At 35.8% G+C, this 21509-nt stretch overlaps 2 protein-coding genes and 1 pseudogene across 2 annotated transcripts in view; 2 read left to right on the top strand and 1 right to left on the bottom strand.

Annotated features, from left to right (window-relative positions):
• The first annotated feature begins 7670 nt into the window (after positions 1–7670).
• Positions 7671–8850, top strand: LOC139902864 (metallothionein-like protein type 2). Its single transcript, XM_071885518.1, has 3 exons — positions 7671–7842; positions 8029–8112; positions 8526–8850. The coding sequence occupies exons 1-3, from the start codon at positions 7769–7771 to the stop codon at positions 8608–8610; spliced, it is 243 nt and encodes an 80-aa protein (XP_071741619.1). The 5' UTR covers positions 7671–7768; the 3' UTR covers positions 8611–8850.
• LOC139902863 (metallothionein-like protein type 2) overlaps positions 7748–21509 on the top strand; it is a 190091-nt gene continuing 176329 nt past the window's right edge. The window contains exon 1 of the mRNA XM_071885517.1: positions 7748–7779. Coding sequence (XP_071741618.1) covers positions 7769–7779 — 11 coding nt within the window. The 5' untranslated portion in view covers positions 7748–7768. The remainder of the gene's footprint in view (positions 7780–21509) is intronic.
• The window catches only part of LOC139896342 (L-galactose dehydrogenase-like), a 185232-nt pseudogene continuing 172725 nt past the window's right edge, over positions 9003–21509 (bottom strand).

Raw genomic sequence — 21509 nt, 5'->3', positions numbered from 1 at the left:
TTCACCCTTCTTTGATCGTGAATACGACTCGAAACCTCTAGCCACGGCGAATAATTTCGCAAACGATTTCGCGTGACCCCGGCTAATCTTATTCTTCAAGTCATCATTCAAGGTTCGATAGAAATCCTCCATCAACAACCGATCATTCCCTAAATACTTCGGGCAAAAACGAGTCTTCGCCATAAAGGTCGTCTTGAGAGTATTCAAATCCATAGATCCCTGTTGCAAGTTTCGCAACTCATCACGCAATTCCGACAAGTCGGCCGAAGTCCGGAACTCCTCGAAGAATTCCTTCTTAAAATCGTCCCACGATAATGCCATAAACGGCTTACCACCGACAAGATCAATCTTACCATCCAACCAATCCTTCGCCCTACCCCGCAATAAACTAGTAGCGAGTCTTGTCTTTTTCTCGGGAGGGCATTCAATAGTACGAAAACACCCTTCAACATCCGAGATCCAAGTTGTGCTTACTCAAGGATCCGGTTTCCCGTCATACATCGGAGGTTTAGTCCTCATGAAGCTCTTAAGACAATGCTCCATTTCTCCACCATTTCGAAATTCGGAATACTTCCTATCCATTTCTTCTCGAAGCGCACTCATTTGCTCCGCAACGGCGGCCGCAACTCTAGCGTTAAACTCAGCGTCGTTCGTCTCGATCCCATTTCCCGTCGCCATTCTAAGGAATGCAAAGCGGTTAGACCACGAACGTGTAAATCACACGCACAACACCGCCCCATCTTGCTAAACATTTGTCGTACATCACTTTCTAGACACGATTTGTACCCGTAATAAGGTTTGCAAGTCCTTATTACGCATACACGCTGTATCGGCTCGTTAGTACGACAACCGTCTCGCTCGATGATATATGCAAACACAAACAAAATTCTACGCGATATAAACACACGCGAGAATTATTATCACATCACAATAGCATATTAATAATATTCGCATTACTAATATAAACGTTAGTCAACCTATAAACAAGGCACTAGCTAGAACCCATTCCGACCCGTACTCCTACAAGTCCCGCAACAAATTAAGCGCACACAAAAGTCTAAGTCTAGGCACCTATCTCAAGTCACCTAAATTCCTTAGACCATGCTCTGATACCACTTGAAACAACCCAACCCGTATTAAAACCGACCCATAAAAATTTTTCCTTTTAATACGCGTTAATTAGTACTTTAGGCCCCAAATGTGTTTCCATAAACATCTTTAATACAATAGTAAGTCTAGTTTCCAACAAAACCGAGCATGGTGATTTGGGACTACGCTACCCAAATTCTAATCGAGTACAAAAGCAAGATCTTCTAAGCAACCTAGCCAAGATCTCTAATCCCCAAGCTTACCCGAGCCACCGTCCAGCATGCAACCTATAAAAATGTAAACAACGAGAGGGTAAGCTAACGCTTAGTGAGTGATAACATACTACATACATATATATGTATAAAATGGACACGCCACACAAATATCAAATACCGCACACCGAAGCACCCAAGCATAGAGGCAAGCTAAACTAGCATACCGTAGGATCACTAAGCAACGAGCTAAGGTACATCAAAAAATATAAGTTCACTAACAACGATGTGAACAATGCCAATTAGCTACACCCTGGGGGTTAGCTACATCACGACAATACAACATTATACGGATACAAATTATATATATATATAGATTAACATAAAATGCTTACGCTTACAACACAATAACCATGGTCGACCAAGCATACAAGGGAACGGTACTTGAAAGTCCGTTGGAGTTCACAACATCCACTAGTGTTACTTACACACCGCGTAATCACTAATCCCCCGGGTGATGTCTTGAACACCGCGACTAACTCACCCTAATGACAATGTGGCGTCTTAAACACCGCGACGAATCCACACATCAATCAAAACAATGAGTGGTGTCTTGAACACCGCGACATTTCCACTCCCATGACGATGTGGTGTCTTAAACACCGCGACAATACCACACGTCAATTATACAATGAGTAGTGTCTTAAACACCGCGACAATACTACTCGTCAATCCAACAATGAGTAGTGTCTTAAACACCGCGACAATACTACTCACTACTTTGAATGTGGTGTCTTAAACACCGTGACAATACCACATTCATACTACACAAATAAATACATTATATACGTACACGCATAATTATTCCACTCACAATATTAACCCTTCGCCATTGGGGTTATATAATCCACATCACACGCCCATGTGATAGAGTACACGCAAGGTGTGCACCTCGTCAAAGATGGTCAACCAAAACGCACAACCGTGCCAATTGGACCTACACACAAGTCCATCAATCCACCTATATGTGAAGTGAGCTCTATAACCGAGAACCACTTCACCCGACCCGCACCCATCATACACATACATATGCATATAGGATATTAACACTCACCTTAAGCCTTGATGAATGCAACCAAGTAATCCGCAACTCGTCAATGGAAAGTACCTATTCCATTATCACAAATTCAACAACACACTTAGATTGGATTTACAAACCAACCCAATTTGACACTTAGTGCAAATTCGACCCAAATGTAATTCCAAGTACAAACCGCGCCCAAACTAACCAATAATTACTAACACGGGTGAAAATGGTCCTAATATGCCAAGTAAACCCAAACACAAGTGTTAAACACATGTCTCACCCATTTTGACACCAAAACCCTAATTTTGACCCATTAAGTCAAAATCTCACCGTTTACAAGTCTTGACACCAAAACACATTTAACTCGGTTTAATACTTCAACTTAATCCATTTTAAGTTTATAAACCTTAATAAATCAACAATAGGGTCAAAATCATCACCAAACCCTAATTTTGGCTCTAGTCAAAATTAGTCAACTCCAAGAACCCTAAATGTCCCCAAAACCTCAATAATCACTAATACTAGTGATTATACACCATTTACAAGTCTTACAAGCATGAACTTGCACACCAAACCCAAAACCCGACATTAACAACAATAAACCCGAATCTTGGTGTTAACCTTCAATTAACAACTAAATGGGTTTCACCTATGAATCATACAATCAAAAGCCCTAAACTTGAATGATGAACACGAAAATGAATTTCGGAGTTAGAGCTTACCACTAGTATCACCGTGTAGCTAAGAACGAGGAGAACACACTTGTCAACTACGCCAAGGATCAACTCCCGATCCTTCCTTTCCAAAAATCCTTTTGAAATCAAATGGGTGTTTGAGTTTGAGAGGAAAAATGAAAAGAAAAGGGAAATTAAAATGAGAAATGAAATGAATGGATGAGGTTAAATCCTCAAATCTGGCTCAAACGTGAAAAGACCAAATTGCCCTTGAACTTCATTTAAATTTACAAGAATCTGGTGCCAGTTCGCACCATTCGCCGCGCCGCGGCCTAATTCGTCGCGCCGCGACGATTGCCTCGAACTGGTGACTTTGTTAACAAGCTTTCTGATATGGATTTATTCGAAACGCCACGCCGCGGCTCCCTTTGTCGCACCGCGACACCCAACGTGGCCTGACACATTTTCTCGCATACAAGACTTTAACACCCAAACATGTATCGAACCCTTCATATGCCTGTCGTACATACACAATACACCTATAAATCATGTACGGGGAAAAACGGGGTGTTACAACGAATCAATCCACGACCCAGTGTATACGTATCTCAGTATTGATCACAACTCAAACTATATATATTTTGGAATCAACCTCAACCCTGTATAGCTAACTCCAACATTCACATATAGAGTGTCTATGGTTGTTCCGAAATATATATAGATGTGTCGACATGATAGGTCGAAACATTGTATACGTGTCTATGGTATCTCAAGATTACATAATATACAATACAAGTTGATTAAGTTATGGTTGGAATAGATTTGTTACCAATTTTCACGTAGCTAAAATGAGAAAAATTATCCAATCTTGTTTTACCCATAACTTCTTCATTTTAAATCCGTTTTGAGTGAATAAAATTGCTATGGTTTCATATTGAACTCTATTTTATGAATCTAAACAGAAAAAGTATAGGTTTATAGTCGGAAAAATAAGTTACAAGTCGTTTTTGTAAAGGTAGTCATTTCAGTCGAAAGAACGACGTCTAGATGACCATTTTAGAAAACATACTTCCACTTTGAGTTTAACCATAATTTTTGGATATAGTTTCATGTTCATAATAAAAATAATTTTCTCAGAATAACAACTTTTAAATCAAAGTTTATCATAGTTTTTAATTAACTAACCCAAAACAGCCCGCGGTGTTACTACGACGGCGTAAATCCGGTTTTACGGTGTTTTTCGTGTTTCCAGGTTTTAAATCATTAAGTTAGCATATCATATAGATATAGAACATGTGTTTAGTTGATTTTAAAAGTCAAGTTAGAAGGATTAACTTTTGTTTGCGAACAAGTTTAGAATTAACTAAACTATGTTCTAGTGATTACAAGTTTAAACCTTCGAATAAGATAGCTTTATATGTATGAATCGAATGATGTTATGAACATCATTACTACCTTAAGTTCCTTGGATAAACCTACTGGAAAATAGAAAAATGGATCTAGCTTCAACGGATCCTTGGATGGCTCGAAGTTCTTGAAGCAGAATCATGACACGAAAACAAGTTCAAGTAAGATCATCACTTGAAATAAGATTGTCATAGTTATAGAAATTGAACCAAAGTTTGAATATGATTATTACCTTGTATTAGAATGATAACCTACTGTAAGAAACAAAGATTTCTTGAGGTTGGATGATCACCTTACAAGATTGGAAGTGAGCTAGCAAACTTGAAAGTATTCTTGATTTTATGTAACTAGAACTTGTAGAATATATGAAGAACACTTAGAACTTGAAGATAGAACTTGAGAGAGATCAATTAGATGAAGAAAATTGAAGAATGAAAGTGTTTGTAGGTGTTTTTGGTCGTTGGTGTATGGATTAGATATAAAGGATATGTAATTTTGTTTTCATGTAAATAAGTCATGAATGATTACTCATATTTTTGTAATTTTATGAGATATTTAATGCTAGTTGCCAAATGATGGTTCCCACATGTGTTAGGTAACTCACATGGGCTGCTAAGAGCTGATCATTGGAGTGTATATACCAATAGTACATACATCTAAAAGCTGTGTATTGTACGAGTACGAATACGGGTGCATACGAGTAGAATTGTTGATGAAACTGAACGAGGATGTAATTGTAAGCATTTTTGTTAAGTAGAAGTATTTTGATAAGTGTATTGAAGTCTTTCAAAAGTGTATAAATACATATTAAAACACTACATATATATACATTTTAACTGAGTCGTTAAGTCATCGTTAGTCGTTACATGTAAGTGTTGTTTTGAAACCTTTAGGTTAACGATCTTGTTAAATGTTGTTAACCCAATGTTTATAATATCAAATGAGATTTTAAATTATTATATTATCATGATATTATCATGTATGAATATCTCTTAATATGATATATATACATTAAATGTCTTTACAACGATAATCGTTACATATATGTCTCGTTTAAAAATCATTAAGTTAGTAGTCTTGTTTTTACATATGTAGTTCATTGTTAATATACTTAATGATATGTTTACTTATCATAGTATCATGTTAACTATATATATATATATATATATCCATATATATGTCATCATATAGTTTTTACAAGTTTTAACGTTCGTGAATCACCGGTCAACTTGGGTGGTCAATTGTCTATATGAAACATATTTCAATTAATCAAGTCTTAACAAGTTTGATTGTTTAACATGTTGGAAACATTTAATCATGTAAATATCAATCTCAATTAATATATATAAACATGGAAAAGTTCGGGTCACTACATACAATGTTGTAAAAAACCCTATTACTCGCCGATTAATTCTCGATTAATCATTTTTAAGAGAAATCCGTTTCGATATTTCAAAATCCGTTTAATTAATCGGTCAACGTCAATTGATATGTCAAAATCGAATTTGGTAATTAAAGTCGGTTAAAATCAAATTTGGTCAGCATTTTAACATGTATTTAAAGTAGAAATTTATAATTTTTGAACAAAATGAAAAAATTTAGACAATTATGTTAAAGTTTATGTTTATGATTATGATTTTTTCTATATTTAAACATATAATTTTTGAAATTTTTTATTAAATGCATAAAGTACAGTCCGATTAATCCCCGAATTGCTGATTAATCCTTCCAAAGTCCTGATTGATTAATTCCCGAATAACAAATTTTACAACCTTATATATATATATATATATATATATATATATATATATATATATATATATATATATATGTATATATATATGTATATATATATGTATATATGAAGTAGGACTTTATATAAAATTGAAAGACGAGATATAATTTGCTCTAAAAGGAGGGTAAAAAGCACGCGCTTTGTTACGGGGTAGTTTTGGTCGGTTAACTAAACGATAAAAAAGTGTTTAACGGGTCGACTAACGGTTGCTTGATTAAACGGTAAGAAAAGAAATGAACAGTCGGGGGCATAAATGTTAAAAAAATTAAGGAGTGAAAAAGGAAAGAGAAAAAAAAAGTAATAAAGAAATAGTTAACAAATTTTCAAAAAAAAAAAAAAAAGTTTACCAAAATGACTAGGAAGTTGAAGTTGAGTCATTAACCCTTTATATACTAAAAGGGGTGGGTAATCACGCCGTTTGATACCCACTCCAACTAAAAAAGGAGTCAAAAGGATATTGATCAAAACTCCAACCCAAAAAACAGCACATTACCTCCTCAACTATAACTAACTTACAAAAATTACCCTGAACTCCAGGGGGTAAAACATAAATTCCCTCAATTAAAATAAAAACTCCACCCAAACACTTCGACAACTCGTATCTTCCTCTTCGCTCCGAGTTAAATTTCACCGACCATACCGTTAAACTCGAAATATTTTTTCGAACAAAACGAAACTAACTACATTCGAAACGGACACTTTTTAAAAAACGATAAACACAACGACAGTCCGTATCTTCCCGCTTGCCGCGAGTTAAATTTTTCGACAGCAGCGTCATACTCGAAATAATTTTATGAACAAAACGAAAATAAGTACGTTCGAAACGGACACTTTTTAAAAAATGCTAAACACAACGACATCCCGTATCTTCCTGCTCGTCGCGAGTTAAATTTTTTCGACAGCACCGTTAGACTCAAAATAATTTTATCAACAAAACCAAACTACTACGTTCGAACCGGACAGTTTTTAAAAAACCCTAAAGACGACGACACCTACAATGGCGCTTAACACATGAGCCGTTTTCCCTTCTGTAAATACATAAAGCTACGTTAAATACGAATATGCAGGCCGAAAGACCCCGCCGCATCGCGCGGGCCGGATCCGGACTAGTTTATGATAATATCATATCATAATTAATAGTAACTTGTCACCACCAGTATTATTGATAAGATAATCACAATTTTTTAGTTACTAGTAAATAATTTAAAAATATACATAATTTGGTTTTGGATTGTGGATGATATTTATCCGAAATGACAAATTTAAATCCGGACCCGTAGTAGCCCGAACCATAAACTCGTATCACCGCCATAATATTCATACGTGGACGGTGGAGATGAATATTAGTTGGTCTGTGACCTCTTGGCTTCTTGCAGGAGGTTATAAATAGCAATCACTCGTTCATCAGATAATACGTAATTACATATGCACACTGCTTTAATTGATATATAGTTTTTCATAACAAAAACCAAATAAGAACTTTAAATTTTCAAGTAACAAAATAATGTCTTCTTCATCTTGCTGTGCTGGAAAGTGTGGCTGTGGCTCCGGTTGCAAGTGCGGTAGCAGCTGTAGCGGGTATAAATCTTACCATCTACCTTACTACCTATATGATCTTCGATTTATCAGATTTTCTTTTAATCTATATAAATAAAATAATTTAATTTAATGTTATATAAAGAAGATAAGAAGATAAGAAGATTTGAGAAGTTATTGGTGTAGTAAAAAAGATGTAATGAGTTGTTTGTGTTTGTTGGGTTGCAGGTGCAAGATGTACCCAGATACAAGCTCCTTTGAGACCACCACAACCACTCAGACCCTTATTCATGGTGTTGCACCCAACAAAAGGTTAGTTATCAATTTATCATAGTTTAGATTCTACTAGCAAGAGAAAAAAAAAAATATCTTTTTTTGAAAAAAATTTTAAATTTAATAAATAACCAAAGATAGCTTAGTGATGTCTCAGATTCAATCTCACTAATGATAAGTGAATGAGTCGAAAATAATCAATGAATAACTGACTGCATATATTAGGGTAAAAAGCAAGTAAAACCTTATGAAAATCAAATGAAGTAACAGATGGCTGGTAAGGGAAATTGTACAGGATCCAAGTATATAGCATATATCAGCAGAACACACACACACACACACACACACACACACACACGTGTGTGTGCTTGTGTGTGTATGGCTTGTTTATTGTTTTAATGGATAATGTATTATGGATGTCTGATTAATGAATTTTATGGGTGTTGATGCAGTGGAATAGAGACAGGAGTTGCAGCAGCTGAGAATGGAGGGTGCAAGTGCAACCCGTGCAACTGTGACCCATGCACCTGCAAATGAGGAATCAGTATGCCAACAGTCTTGTAGTTTCATGGTGTTTTAGTATAATATTACAGAAGCTAGTTTTTACATACAGACATGTATTTCCATTAGCCTTGTTTGTTTTATCCTTTTAACTATGTTTTATTTAAGAGTGTAATAAAAGCAGACAGGCATGGAGTATCTGCTTTTGTGTGTTTGATTACCAATAGAGTACTGGGTTTTTATCAGTTTGAATGCTTGACTTCACCATGGGCTTAATACTATCTGACCCAGAATCTTTTTTCCATTAAAATGTTTAATTTATCATATTAGCAAAGCATCCTACAAAATAAATAAGGATATGTGTACAGCAGATAGCATGGGACTTTTGTTTTATGTTCAACAAACAAGTGAATAACTATTAAACAATGCTAACTTTTTTGAATACCACTAGGCCATGTCTGATTTTTGACTGGTTTTAGCAACTCTTCAACTTCGGCTAGTGTTTTCTCGTCTGTTTCACCCTTTGCAAGTTCCGTAGCAGCCTCAACATTAACCTGTACCTGTTTCAGATAAAAAGCAGAGGGGTTGTTAAACACCAATTAACAAATTAGATATAAGGACTTTTTAGGGAGTAATCGGATGTTGACCAAGTTTGACTTTGGTCGATTTGACCAATTTCATATCAAAGACCTTTTGGTAAGATCTTGTAGGATCGTGTAAACAAGATTAAACGATCTAATCTTCAATATCGAGTGCGGAATAACTCGATATTGGGTTTTATATAAAAAACAATTAAACAAACAATGATCTTTGCGAGGTCAGGAGTTCGACTCTCGTTGGCTACATATTAAAAACACAATTTCATCCCTGCCACCTTTCCCATATCGTCTGGGGGGTAAAGGGGAGGGGGTTTTTACTTGGCCGTGCCCTTGGATCTGTTTCAAGGTTTCCTCCCGGGCAGCGATGGGGCGGGGTTTATCGCTGCATCGGCATAGTCGAAACGGGAGATGATTGCAACGGGTGGTTTATGACTCTTAGGAAGGTTTAGGATACGTAACAGTTGGCCTCTGGGATTCGGTTATGACTCTTAGGAAGGTTTAGGATACGTAACGGTTGGCCTCTATATATATATATACAGCACGTGCAACCGTGCGGTTGCAGGTTGCAACTGTGCGGTTGTGCGGTTGCACTCCAGGTGCATAAACGTTATCGCATATTAACTCGTAGATTATTACACATCTTCTATTATAATGAACTCGGGACTAACATTATGCACCAATAAACTCCTCCTAGGACCCAGTTCATTATCTAAACAATAAAATCAACATTTACATGCATTAAGCAAACACGCAATCAATCGATTCAAATAACAAATAGTTCATACGTTCACGTCACGTTATTACAACCAAATCGAAATTAAAACAAAATAAACGTTCAAGTCCAGAGTTCAAGAGTTTATGATCTAAAACAACCCAACCCGTATTCCATACGATAATTTTTTTTTTTAAATAATAAACCATTCGCGCCAAAATGGACGGTTACATATAACCCATTAAACATCATCACAATTTAAAATGTTTACAAAAGGCACAAAGGCCATTAATTAATTGTATTACAAGTTCGACCCACTTAGATTGATAGTTTTAATCCAAACTACACCCGAGCATGGTTTGGGGCTAAACTACCCAAACCGCTAGGTCGACTTTCCAAAAGCTTCAACAATAGACATCGGGAACTAGTATCCCGCAACCCCCTTTCCCTTGTCCGCACCTGCATCTAAAAAGATAAACAACGAGAGGGGTAAGCTAATACTTAGTGAGTGCAATAATTATACATATGCATATATAATCTATCTACTTGCATTCACTTACACAATACCGCATACAAGCTAGCAATTCATCAACTATGCAACATCATGCATAAAACTAAAGACCGCAATCCACAACAAGCTAGCAACACCAAAAGCATATAGCTCACAATTACATATGCTAATACGAATTTACACAACCATGGTTAACCAATCGTACAAAGGAATGGTACTCGAATTTTCCATCGGTGTTCATAACAACCGTTAGTGTACAACAACATATATCACTAACCCTTGGATAACACATATCCGTTCATAAAACTCGTTAGTGTACAACCGCATATATCACTAACTCTGACAACAAATATCCATTCATAGAATCCGTTAGTGTACAACCGCATATATCACTAACTTGGACAACACATATCCAATCATACAAATAAACACATCATATACGTACATGTATACTTATCCCACTCACCTTAACACCAAGATGATGATTATGCACTTCCGAAAGCTTCAAAGCCAAGTACCTAATACATTAAGTACACATTCAATACACAACAAGTGGAATTAACCACCATACTCACACTTGAGCATTTAATGATCCAATTTGCATTAAATAACTCAACTACAACAAAACCGCCCATAAATGGCCAAGACTCATCTTTAATCACTAAAGCTAGTGAATTAAAGTCAACTAACCTTAACCAACACAAACTTAGGGTAATTCATACCCATTTCACCCAAACTAGGTCAACATTACTCTTTTGACCCATTTCAATACTTAAACTTACAATTTTAGTCAACATGACCCATTAACAATTCTTTCATCTTTTACAAGTGTATTAGTGACTAACAACCCATTTAACACTTACAATCTCAAATCATAAGACCAAATCCTGGATTATAGCTATTTAGGGTTTCCTTTCATCAACATAACCCAAGTCCACCCATTTTAACCCCAAATGGGTCATACAAGTCTCTAGTAACCAAAACCCTAACCATAAACCAATTAAAACTCAAAAAATAGAGTTAGGACTTACCAATACAATCAAAATGTAGCTAGAGACGTAGGGAACAACTTTAAAGCTTGTGTTCGGGCAAGATTAGGTCTTCTTCTTCACCAAAATGAGCTCTCTCACTCTAAAACTCACTCTCTCTCTAGACTTTAATTTAATTAAATGGAAATGTGAAGAATGAGTTTTGGATAAGCTCCAACCAGTTTCAGACTCCCAAAACCGGACTCAATGTGAAAAGACTAGCATGCCCCCAAAAGCTTCCATTTGAAATGGACAAAAAAGTAAAACAACGACCACAGTCGCGTTCCGCGACGCCTCATCGCGTTACGCGATAACCGAGACGCGACATATAATTTTTGAACGCGACGGTTGAACAGAAGTCAGGGATTTTGAGCTATCGCGTTTGAATGAAACATGTCGCGATCCGCGACACACTGGGTCGCGACACAACACCCCAAAACGCGACAAACTTACTGTTGATGGGTTCTCAGAATATCATCGCGTTTGAAACCATTTTGTCGCGTAACGCGACTCACCAAGTCGCGATAAGGTTCACCCAAACGCGGCATTTTACCAGTAACCCCACAACCTCAACTTTAAAACACTTAAACTATATAAAATCGGATATAGATACAAAATTAAACGTACACGGGGTTAAATAGGTACCTTAAATCACATTCGAGGAAAACGGGATGTTACAACTCTCCGCCACTTGAATCGGAGCGCGTCCTCGCGATCCAAGCCGCATGACAAGCCGGAAGATAAACCAAAACAAACTCTTCGGATTCCCACGTAAACTCGGAACCCTTTCGATGTCGCCATTGCACTTTGAAGGTTCTAACTTCTTTGTTCCGCAACATCTTAACCTTTTCATCAAGGATTGCAATCGGCTCTTCCGCATACTCTAGCTTGTTGTTCAAAGTAATCTTATCTAATGGAACCCAAGTCGAGTCATCCGCAAGACACTTACGAAGATGGGAAACATGAAATGTGTTATGAATTCCCGCAAGTTCTTCGGGTAACTCTAGTCGATAAGCAACCTCACCAACACGTGCCAAAACCTTGAAAGGACCAATAAACCGAGGAGCTAACTTTCCTCTTCGAAATCGAATAACACCCTTCCATAGAGAAACCTTAAGCATCACCATGTCACCTTCTTGAAATTCAATCGGTCTCCTACCTTTATCGGCATAAGACTTTTGTCTATCTTGCGCCGCTTTAAGTTGAGCCCGAATCATCTCAATCTTACTATTCGTCTCCAAATCTAAATCGGTACTCCCGATTTCTCTTTGACCCACTTCTCCCCAACAAATGGGAGTTCGACATCTACGCCCATAGAGCATCTCATAAGGTGGCATTCCAATACTAGTGGGGTAACTATTATTGTACGAGAATTCCACCAATGGTAAGTGCTCATCCCAACTACCACCAAAGTCAATAATACACGCCCTTAACATATCCTCCAACGTTTGATTCGTACACTCGGTTTGACCGTCCATTTGAGGATGATACGCCGTGCTCATTTTCAATTGAGTACCCATATCTTCATGAAACTTATTCCAAAACCGAGAAGTGAAACGAGTATCCCGATCCGAAACAATAGATATAGGAACCCCATGTCTCGATATCACCTCCTTGATAAACAACTTGGATAAAGTCTCCGATGATATCGTTTCCCGAATGGGAAGAAACAAAGCACTCTTCGTCAACCGATCAACTATCACCCAAATCGTATCATATTAGGTTCTCGCCGTCTTTGGTAATTTGGTAATGAAGTCCATGGTAATGTGCTCCCATTTCCATTTTGGAACTTCCAACGGTTGTAACTTACCATATGGCTTTTGGTGTTCGGCTTTAACTTGCAAGCACGTGACGCATTGTTCAACATACTTAACCACATCACGTTTCATACCGGGCCACCAATAATCTTTCTTCAAATCATAGTACATCTTTGTTGCACCCGGATGAATGGAATACTTTGACTTATGTGCTTCATCAAGTAGCACTTGTCGGTTACCACCCATCTTAGGCACCCAAACTCTTCCTTGAAAGGACAACAAACCATGCGGGCCTAAAGTAATAAACTCTGTTTGCCCCACGATCCGCTCTTCATGCTTGTTGTGAACATACGTTTCTATTTGAATCTCACCAAGCTTTACAAAAAAATCGTTAGTAATGATCATGCGTAACGACCCTACTCGTATTGCCGGATGTTGACTCTTTCTACTCAACGCATCCGCGACCACGTTCGCCTTACCCGGATGATAAAGTATTTCTCAATCATAATCCTTCACCACATCCATCCACCTACGTTGACGATAATTCAAATCTCGTTGACTAAAGAGATGTTTCAAACTCTTATGATCCGAATAAATCGTACACTTGACACCATACAAGTAGTGGGGCCAAATTTTCAACGCATGTACCACCGCCGCCAATTCAAGATCATGAGTCGGGTATCTCTTTTCGTGTTCCTTTAATTGTCGAGAGGCATAAGCGATGACTTTACCCCTTTGCATTAGAACACACCCGAGCCCATTTAAAGAAGTATCACAATAAACCATCATGTCTTCTACCCCTTCCGGCAACACTAACACCGGAGCTTGACACAACTTTTCCTTTAACAATTGAAAAGCAATTTCTTGCTCGTTTTTGATAATGCTAAAAACGAACATATATTTCATAGCATTATCCCTCAAGAAAGACAAGCTTTTAGTTGCAATTGTTCTATTTACAAGTGATATTCGTTTAAATATTAAAAGGTAAAGACAAAAGACAGATTCGACGATTTGAAGACGCAAACGACCAAAAAGCTAAAAAGTACAAAGTACAAATCACGAGGTTCAAATTATTGATGAGAAACGTCTAAAAGTTACAAGAGTACAAGCCGCAAAACGCAAAGTACAAGATATTAAATTGTACGCAAGGACGTTCGAAAATCCGGAACCGGGACCAGAGTCAACTCTCAACGCGCGACGCAACGGAGCTAAAATTACAAGTCAACGGAGTACAAGAATATAATATAATATATAATTGATTATATAAAATTATATATATTATATTATATATATTATATAAAACTCGAGCAGCCCACGTTTTTGGAAGCATATGTCACCAGGAAAAGGCGGCCATGCGATCGCATGGCCTGGCAGTGTAAAAGCCATGCGGTCGCATGTCATACTGTATCAGCTCAGGTCCTATAAAGTTCGCGTGTTTTGGTCGAATTTTTACACAATTTTTCAATCTCTCTCTCTCACGATATATATATATATATATATATATATATATATATATATATATATATATATATATATATATATATATATATATATAATTTATAATTTTAATTTTAATTTAAGATTAATAATAATAAGGGTATGTTAGCGAATGTTGTAAGTGTGTAAGTCGAAATTCTGTCCGTGTAATGCTACGCTATTATTAATCATTGTAAGTTATGTTCAACCTTTTTAAATTAATGTCTCGTAGCTAAGTTATTATTATGTTTATTTAAATCGAAGTAATCGTGATGTTGGGCTAAATATTAAAGACGGGGTAATTAGGCTTTGTACCATAATTGGGATTTGGACAAAAGAACAACACTTGTGGAAATTAGACTATGGGCTATTAATGGGCTTTATATTAACTAAACGATGCCTCGTTAATTTAATATAAAGATTACAATTTTACGTATCTATTTATAACCACATACGCTTAATCGGGTACGGTGGGCGGGATATCTATAAATACGAATTATCGTTCATTTGACCGGACACGGGAATGGATTAATAATCAATAGATTTGTTGAAACAGGGGTGAATTACATACAAGGGTAATTGGTGTAATTGTTAACAAAGTAATAAAACCTTGGATTACACGCAGTCGATAACCTGGTGTATTCATTAAACAAAGTATTAAGACCTTGTTACAGTTCGAATCCCCAATTAGTTGGAATATTTGACTTCGGGTATAAGGATAATTTGACGAAGACTCTCGCACTTTATATTTATGACTGATGGACTATTATGGACAAAACCGTATGGACATATCGAATAATCCAGGACAAAGGACAATTAACCCATGGTAATAAATTAAAATCAACACATTAAACATCATGATTACGGAATTTTAAATAAGCATAATTCCTTTATTTTATATCTCATCGTCATTTTATTTATCGTCATTTTAATTATCGTACTTTTTAATTATCGCAATTTTATTTACTGTCATTTTATTTATCGCACTTTTAATTATCGCACATTAATTTATCGCACTTTTATTATCGTTATTTACTTTACGCTTTAAATTAAGTTATATTTATATTTTACATTAGGTTTTAACCGCGACTAAAGTTTTAAAATCGACAAACCGGTCATTAAACGATAAAAACCCCTTTTATAATAATAATACTACTATATATATATTTATATATTTACAAATATAGTTTTAAAAATATAGCGTTAAACTTGGATAGCTCCCTGTGGAATGAACCGGAGTTACTAAAAACTACACTACTGTACGATTAGGTACACTGCCTATAGTGTTGTAGCAAGGTTTAGATATATCCACTCTATAAATAAATAAATAACTTGTGTAAAATTGTATCGTATTTAATAGTATTTCGCAATAAAAATATAACTATTTCGTATACACCTCTGCACACATCAAGTATTTTTGGCGCCGCTACCGGAGACATCTTAAACGCCGAAAGCGAAACGCTATAATAATAAAAAAAAGATTTTTATTAAGTTCTAATTTCTTTTTGTAAAAAAACATTTTAAATATTAAAAATACAAAAAAAATATAGAAAGAAAAACGATATATATTTTTAAGAGTTTGTTTAAAATATATAGAATTATAAAGTATTTCTATTTCTATTTTAGTTTTTAAAATATAAGTTTTTAATTTATTTTATATAAATATAAATATTTTATATAAAATTAAAAACAGAAAAAAAAGTAAAAAAATAATCGGGTCCAACTGTAGCGGCCCATCAGCTGGCCTGGATCCACAACTCATGCGACCGCATGAACCCGTAGGCTAAAACTCATGCGACCGCATGAGACAGTCTGACACGCCTGGTCTGAACCTGGTACTGCATTAATTACGGAGTATAATTTAATTATTATTATTATAAACCCTAATTAGGGTTAATTATTATATTAATTAATTTTAGTTTTAATTAATTTGTAATATTTAGTTTAAATTAGATTTAAAATTGATACTTTTATAAAATAAATAATATAAAAATAATATTTTTATAAAATTGTATTTTTATAACTTTAAACTTATTTTATATTTTGTATCTTTTTATTAGTTAAAGCGTAATTTTATAATTTTTCGTTCGTAATTAGTTCGTAACTTAGTATTTTGCCGTAGTATTTTATATTTCTAGATTTTTAGGCTTTGCCGTAAAATCCCTTAAGTGCTTTTTCTTTAGATTAAGACTTAGGCGCTTTAGAATTTTGCGACGTCATTTTAAGATTTTAGTCCTTTTTAAGTTATTGCCGTTTTGGATATAGAATTCTTTTTAAGCTTTAGTACCTTTAGACGCAACTTTTAATTCTTAGTTTTTAGACTTTTAAGTTTCGACGCGCTACGTTCTTTTTATTATTTTTCGACCTTTTATTTTTCGACGTTTTTCCGACGCGCTATTTTTTTTTTCTTATTTCTCGACGCTCTAGTTTTTAGGATATATAATTTTCTATTTCTTCTCTAAAATTTCTTTAAATTTTGACGAAAAATTATTTTAAGTGGTTAAATTGATAGACATCCAAAATTTTCTGGTTCGTAGTAATAGTTGGATTTGTTAGTGGCGAGTTGTGGGCTTCCGATTTAAAGGGTCCTGGCTACCTGCTGCATCTATTGGCTATTCGAAACGTGGGCAAAATCAGAAAAGTCTATTAATTTGATAACTTATATAATTTTTATTTTTATAACTAATAGGATATTCAGTGAATGCACCGAGCAAAACGTTCACCACCTTTTATACGTTCACCACCTGCAACTCGATCAAGACATCTAGCCAATCTTGTCGCCGTTGATTTTTCTTTAGAATCGTCGTCAAGTCGACCATTACTCATCCAGAGATTGTCGAGGAAGAAACCATTAAGTCAGAATCCTCTAGCGATTCAGATTCAACAAACTCAATCATGGAGAATCTGGAACCTCTACGTATGGAAGACCGAATGAGGGCTAAACGCACTGGCCAAGGACATGCAATTACTCAACCAGACATTAATGCGCCAGATTATGAAATCAAAGGACAAATCCTACACATGGTAACTAATCAATGCCAATTTAGTGGTGCGCCGAAGGAAGATCCAAACGAACATCTTCGTACCTTTAATAGGATATGTACTCTATTTAAAATCAGAGAAGTGGAGGATGAACAGATCTATCTCATATTATTTCCCTGGACTTTAAAGGGAGAAGCCATAGATTGGTTAGAATCGTTACCTGAAGGGGCGATTGATACATGGGACGTTTTAGTTGAAAAATTTCTTAAACAATTCTTTCCGGCATCTAAAGCCGTGAGACTTCAAGGAGAAATTGTTACGTTCACGCAAAAGCTAAATGAAACTCTATATGAGGCGTGGACAAGATTTGGAAAGTTATTGAGAGGATGTTCGCAACATGGTTTAGACAATTATCAAATAGTACAAATATTCTATCAAGGATGCGACATCACTACAAGAAAAGACATCGATATAGCAGCTGGTGGTTCCATTATGAAGAAAACGGCAACTGAAGCTTACAAAATTATTGATAACACTGATAACACATGAATGGCATCAAGAAAAAGATATCGTTAGATCATCTAAAGCTGCTAGAGCAGATTCTAGCCATGACTTTGATTCCATTTCTGCAAAGATAGATGCTGTCGAGAGACGAATGGAAAAGATGACTAAGGATATTCACTCAATACGAATTAGTTGTGAGCAGTGTGGAGGACCATATTTGACAAAAGATTGTCTCAGTATTGAACAAACAATGGAACAAAGAGAGAATGTTTCATACATAAACCAAAGGCCTGGAAATAATTATCAGAATAATTATCAACCGCCAAGACCAATCTACAATTAAAACCAGAATTATAACCGAAATGTTCCATACAATAACCAACAAGGTCCTAGCAATCAACAAGTATCCAATAATACTTACAATCAGCAAAGACCAATTTTTCAAAACAAACCACCACAAACCGATGATAAAAAGCCAAATTTAGAAGACATGATGTCGAAGCTAGTTGAATCTCAAACCCAATTTTTCACATCTCAGAAACAAACTAATGAACAAAATGCTCAAGCATTTAGAAATCAACAAGCTTCTATTCAAAATTTAGAACAAGAAGTAAGCAACCTAGCAAGGTTGATAGGTGAAAGAAAACCGGGAAGTCTACCTAGCGATACAAATGCTAACCCCCGGAATGAAACAGCTAAAGCCATTACCACAAGAAGTGGTATTACACTTAAACCACCTGAAATACTTGTAATTTCTGATGACTCTATTCCTACTCCACAAGAACCACAGTCTGAGCAAGAAAAGGAAAAAGAACCGGTAGTTGAAAAGGTTAATGAAGATAACACAGTTAAGGCTAAGCCTTATGTTAAACCATACCAACCACCACTTCCTTACCCGAGTAAAATGAGAAACGAAAGACTTGAAGCCGAGAAATCCAAATTCTTGGATATGTTTAAACAGATAAATGTCAATCTTCCTTTCATTGATGTGATTTCAGGAATGCCAATATATGCTAAATTCTTGAAAGATCTAATCACAAATAGAAAGAAAATGGAAGAACTCTCGGCTGTTACTATGAATGCTAATTGTTCTGTAGTGCTGTTGAATAAGATACCAGAAAAATTATCAGATCCAGGAAGTTTCACAATTCCATGTTTTTTGGGTAGTCTTAGTTCAATAGAAGCATTGGCAGACTTAGGTGCTAGTATAAATCTAATGCCGTATTCACTATACGCTAAACTAGACCTTAGAGAATTGAAACCAACACGAATAAGCATACAACTAGCCGATCGATCAGTAAAATATCCTAGAGGAATAATGGAGAACATGCTAGTCAAAGTTGGTACTTTAGTATTTCCAGTAGATTTTGTTATTCTAGACATGGAAGAAGATTCTCGAGTTCCTCTCATATTAGGAAGACCATTCTTAAACACGGCTAAAGCAATAATAGACGTGTTCAGTAAGAAACTGACCCTAAGTATAGAGGATGCGAGTGTTACATTTTCTGTTGATAGAGCCATGCAACAACCGCAATCTGCAGATGATACATGTTATTATATTCAAACTATAGATTCACATGCAGAATTGTTAGAAGAATTTTCAGAATTACAAGGAACAGGAGAATGTTCTTTAAGAGAAGGAACTGAACCAATTGATGAAGCTGAAATGTTAGCTGCACTCATGGCTAATGGATATGAACCAACAACAGAAGAAATTCAAATGCTAAAAGAAGTAGACAGATATCGATACAAATCATCGATAGAAGAACCACCGACATTAGAGTTAAAGCCACTTCCAAACCATTTGGAATATGCTTATTTACATGGTGAATCTGAATTACCTGTAATAATATCGTCTTCTCTTACTGAAAATGAAAAATCTCAACTCATTTCTGTGCTAAAAGCTCACAAACCAGCTATTGCAAGGAAGATTCATGACATTAAAGGCATAAGTCCTTCGTATTGCACACATAAAATCCTTATGGAAGAAGGTCATAAAACGTATGTGCAACGCCAACGAAGACTAAATCCTAATATGCAATATGTTGTTAAAAAAGAAATTATTAAACTGCTTGATGCAGGATTAATTTATCCAATCTCTGATAGTCCATGGGTAAGCCCAGTTCAATGTGTACCTAAGAAGGGTGGCATGACTGTCATTACAAATGAGAAAAATGAGCTTATTCCTACTAGGACTGTAACAGGATGGCATGTTTGTATTGATTATAGAAAATTAAATGACGCCACCAGAAAAGATCACTTTCCCTTACCTTTCATTGATCAAATGTTGGAAAGATTGGCCGGAAATAGTTACTATTGTTTTCTTGATGGTTTTTCCGGATATTTTCAAATTCCAATAGCACCCGAGGATCAAGAGAAAACCACGTTCACGTGCCCTTATGGTACTTTTGCTTACAAACGCATGCCATTTGGACTTTGCAATGCCCCTGCAACCTTTCAAAGGTGCATGATGGCGATTTTTCACGACATGATAGAAGAATGCATGGAAGTTTTCATGGATGACTTTTCAGTCTTCGGTGATACTTTTGAATCATGTCTAGTTAATCTTGAACGAATGCTTATTAGATGCGAGCAATAAAATCTAGTACTTAATTGGGAGAAATGCCATTTCATGGTTAAAGAAGGCATCGTTCTTGGTCATAAAATTTCAAAAGAAGGAATTGAAGTGGATAGAGCTAAAGTAGATGTAATTACTAAAATTACACATCCCACCAATGTTAGAGGAGTTAGGAGTTTTCTAGGGCATGCCAGTTTTTACCGACGTTTCATAAAAGATTTTTCTAAAATTGCCACTCCTATTAATAAACTCCTTGAAAAAGATGCCCCATTCATCTTTTTAGATGAATGCATCAAATCTTTTAATATTCTTAAAGAAAAACTCACTAATGCGCCGATCATGATAACTCCAAATTGGAATCTACCATTTGAACTCATGTGCGATGCAAGTGATTTTGCAATGGGAACCGTTTTAGGACAAAGGATTGAAAAACGATTTTAACCTATTTATTATGCTAGTAAGATGTTACAAGGAGCACAAATGAATTACACAACTACTGAAAAAGAACTCCTTGCTATTGTCTTTGCTTTTGACAAATTTCGTTCATATCTCGTTCTAGCTAAAACGGTGGTCTATACCGACCATTCTGCTCTTAGATACCTATTTTCGAAACAAGATGCCAAACCACGATTAATCCGTTGGATCTTACTCTTACAAGAGTTCGATATTGAAATCCGAGACAAAAAGGTAGCAGAAAATCTTGCAGCTGATCTTCTTTCTCGTCTTGAAAATCTTGAATTAGAAGTTCTAAATGAATCGGCCATACAAGATAACTTTCCTGATGAATA

This window comes from Rutidosis leptorrhynchoides, chromosome 3 (assembly GCF_046630445.1).
Source record: "Rutidosis leptorrhynchoides isolate AG116_Rl617_1_P2 chromosome 3, CSIRO_AGI_Rlap_v1, whole genome shotgun sequence".
Classification (NCBI taxonomy): domain Eukaryota; kingdom Viridiplantae; phylum Streptophyta; class Magnoliopsida; order Asterales; family Asteraceae; genus Rutidosis; species Rutidosis leptorrhynchoides.
This window is presented reverse-complemented; position numbering and strand designations above follow the sequence as displayed.

Excerpts from the sequence above, each read along its gene's own strand:
- LOC139902864 (XM_071885518.1), top strand. The coding sequence starts at position 7,769 with ATGTCTTCTTCATCTTGCTGTGCTGGAAAGTGTGGCTGTGGCTCCGGT. Across the intron at positions 7,843-8,028 it reads TGCGGTAGCAGCTGTAGCGG|GTGCAAGATGTACCCAGATA; the intron begins GTATAAATCTTA and ends GTTGGGTTGCAG. Across the intron at positions 8,113-8,525 it reads GGTGTTGCACCCAACAAAAG|TGGAATAGAGACAGGAGTTG; the intron begins GTTAGTTATCAA and ends GTGTTGATGCAG.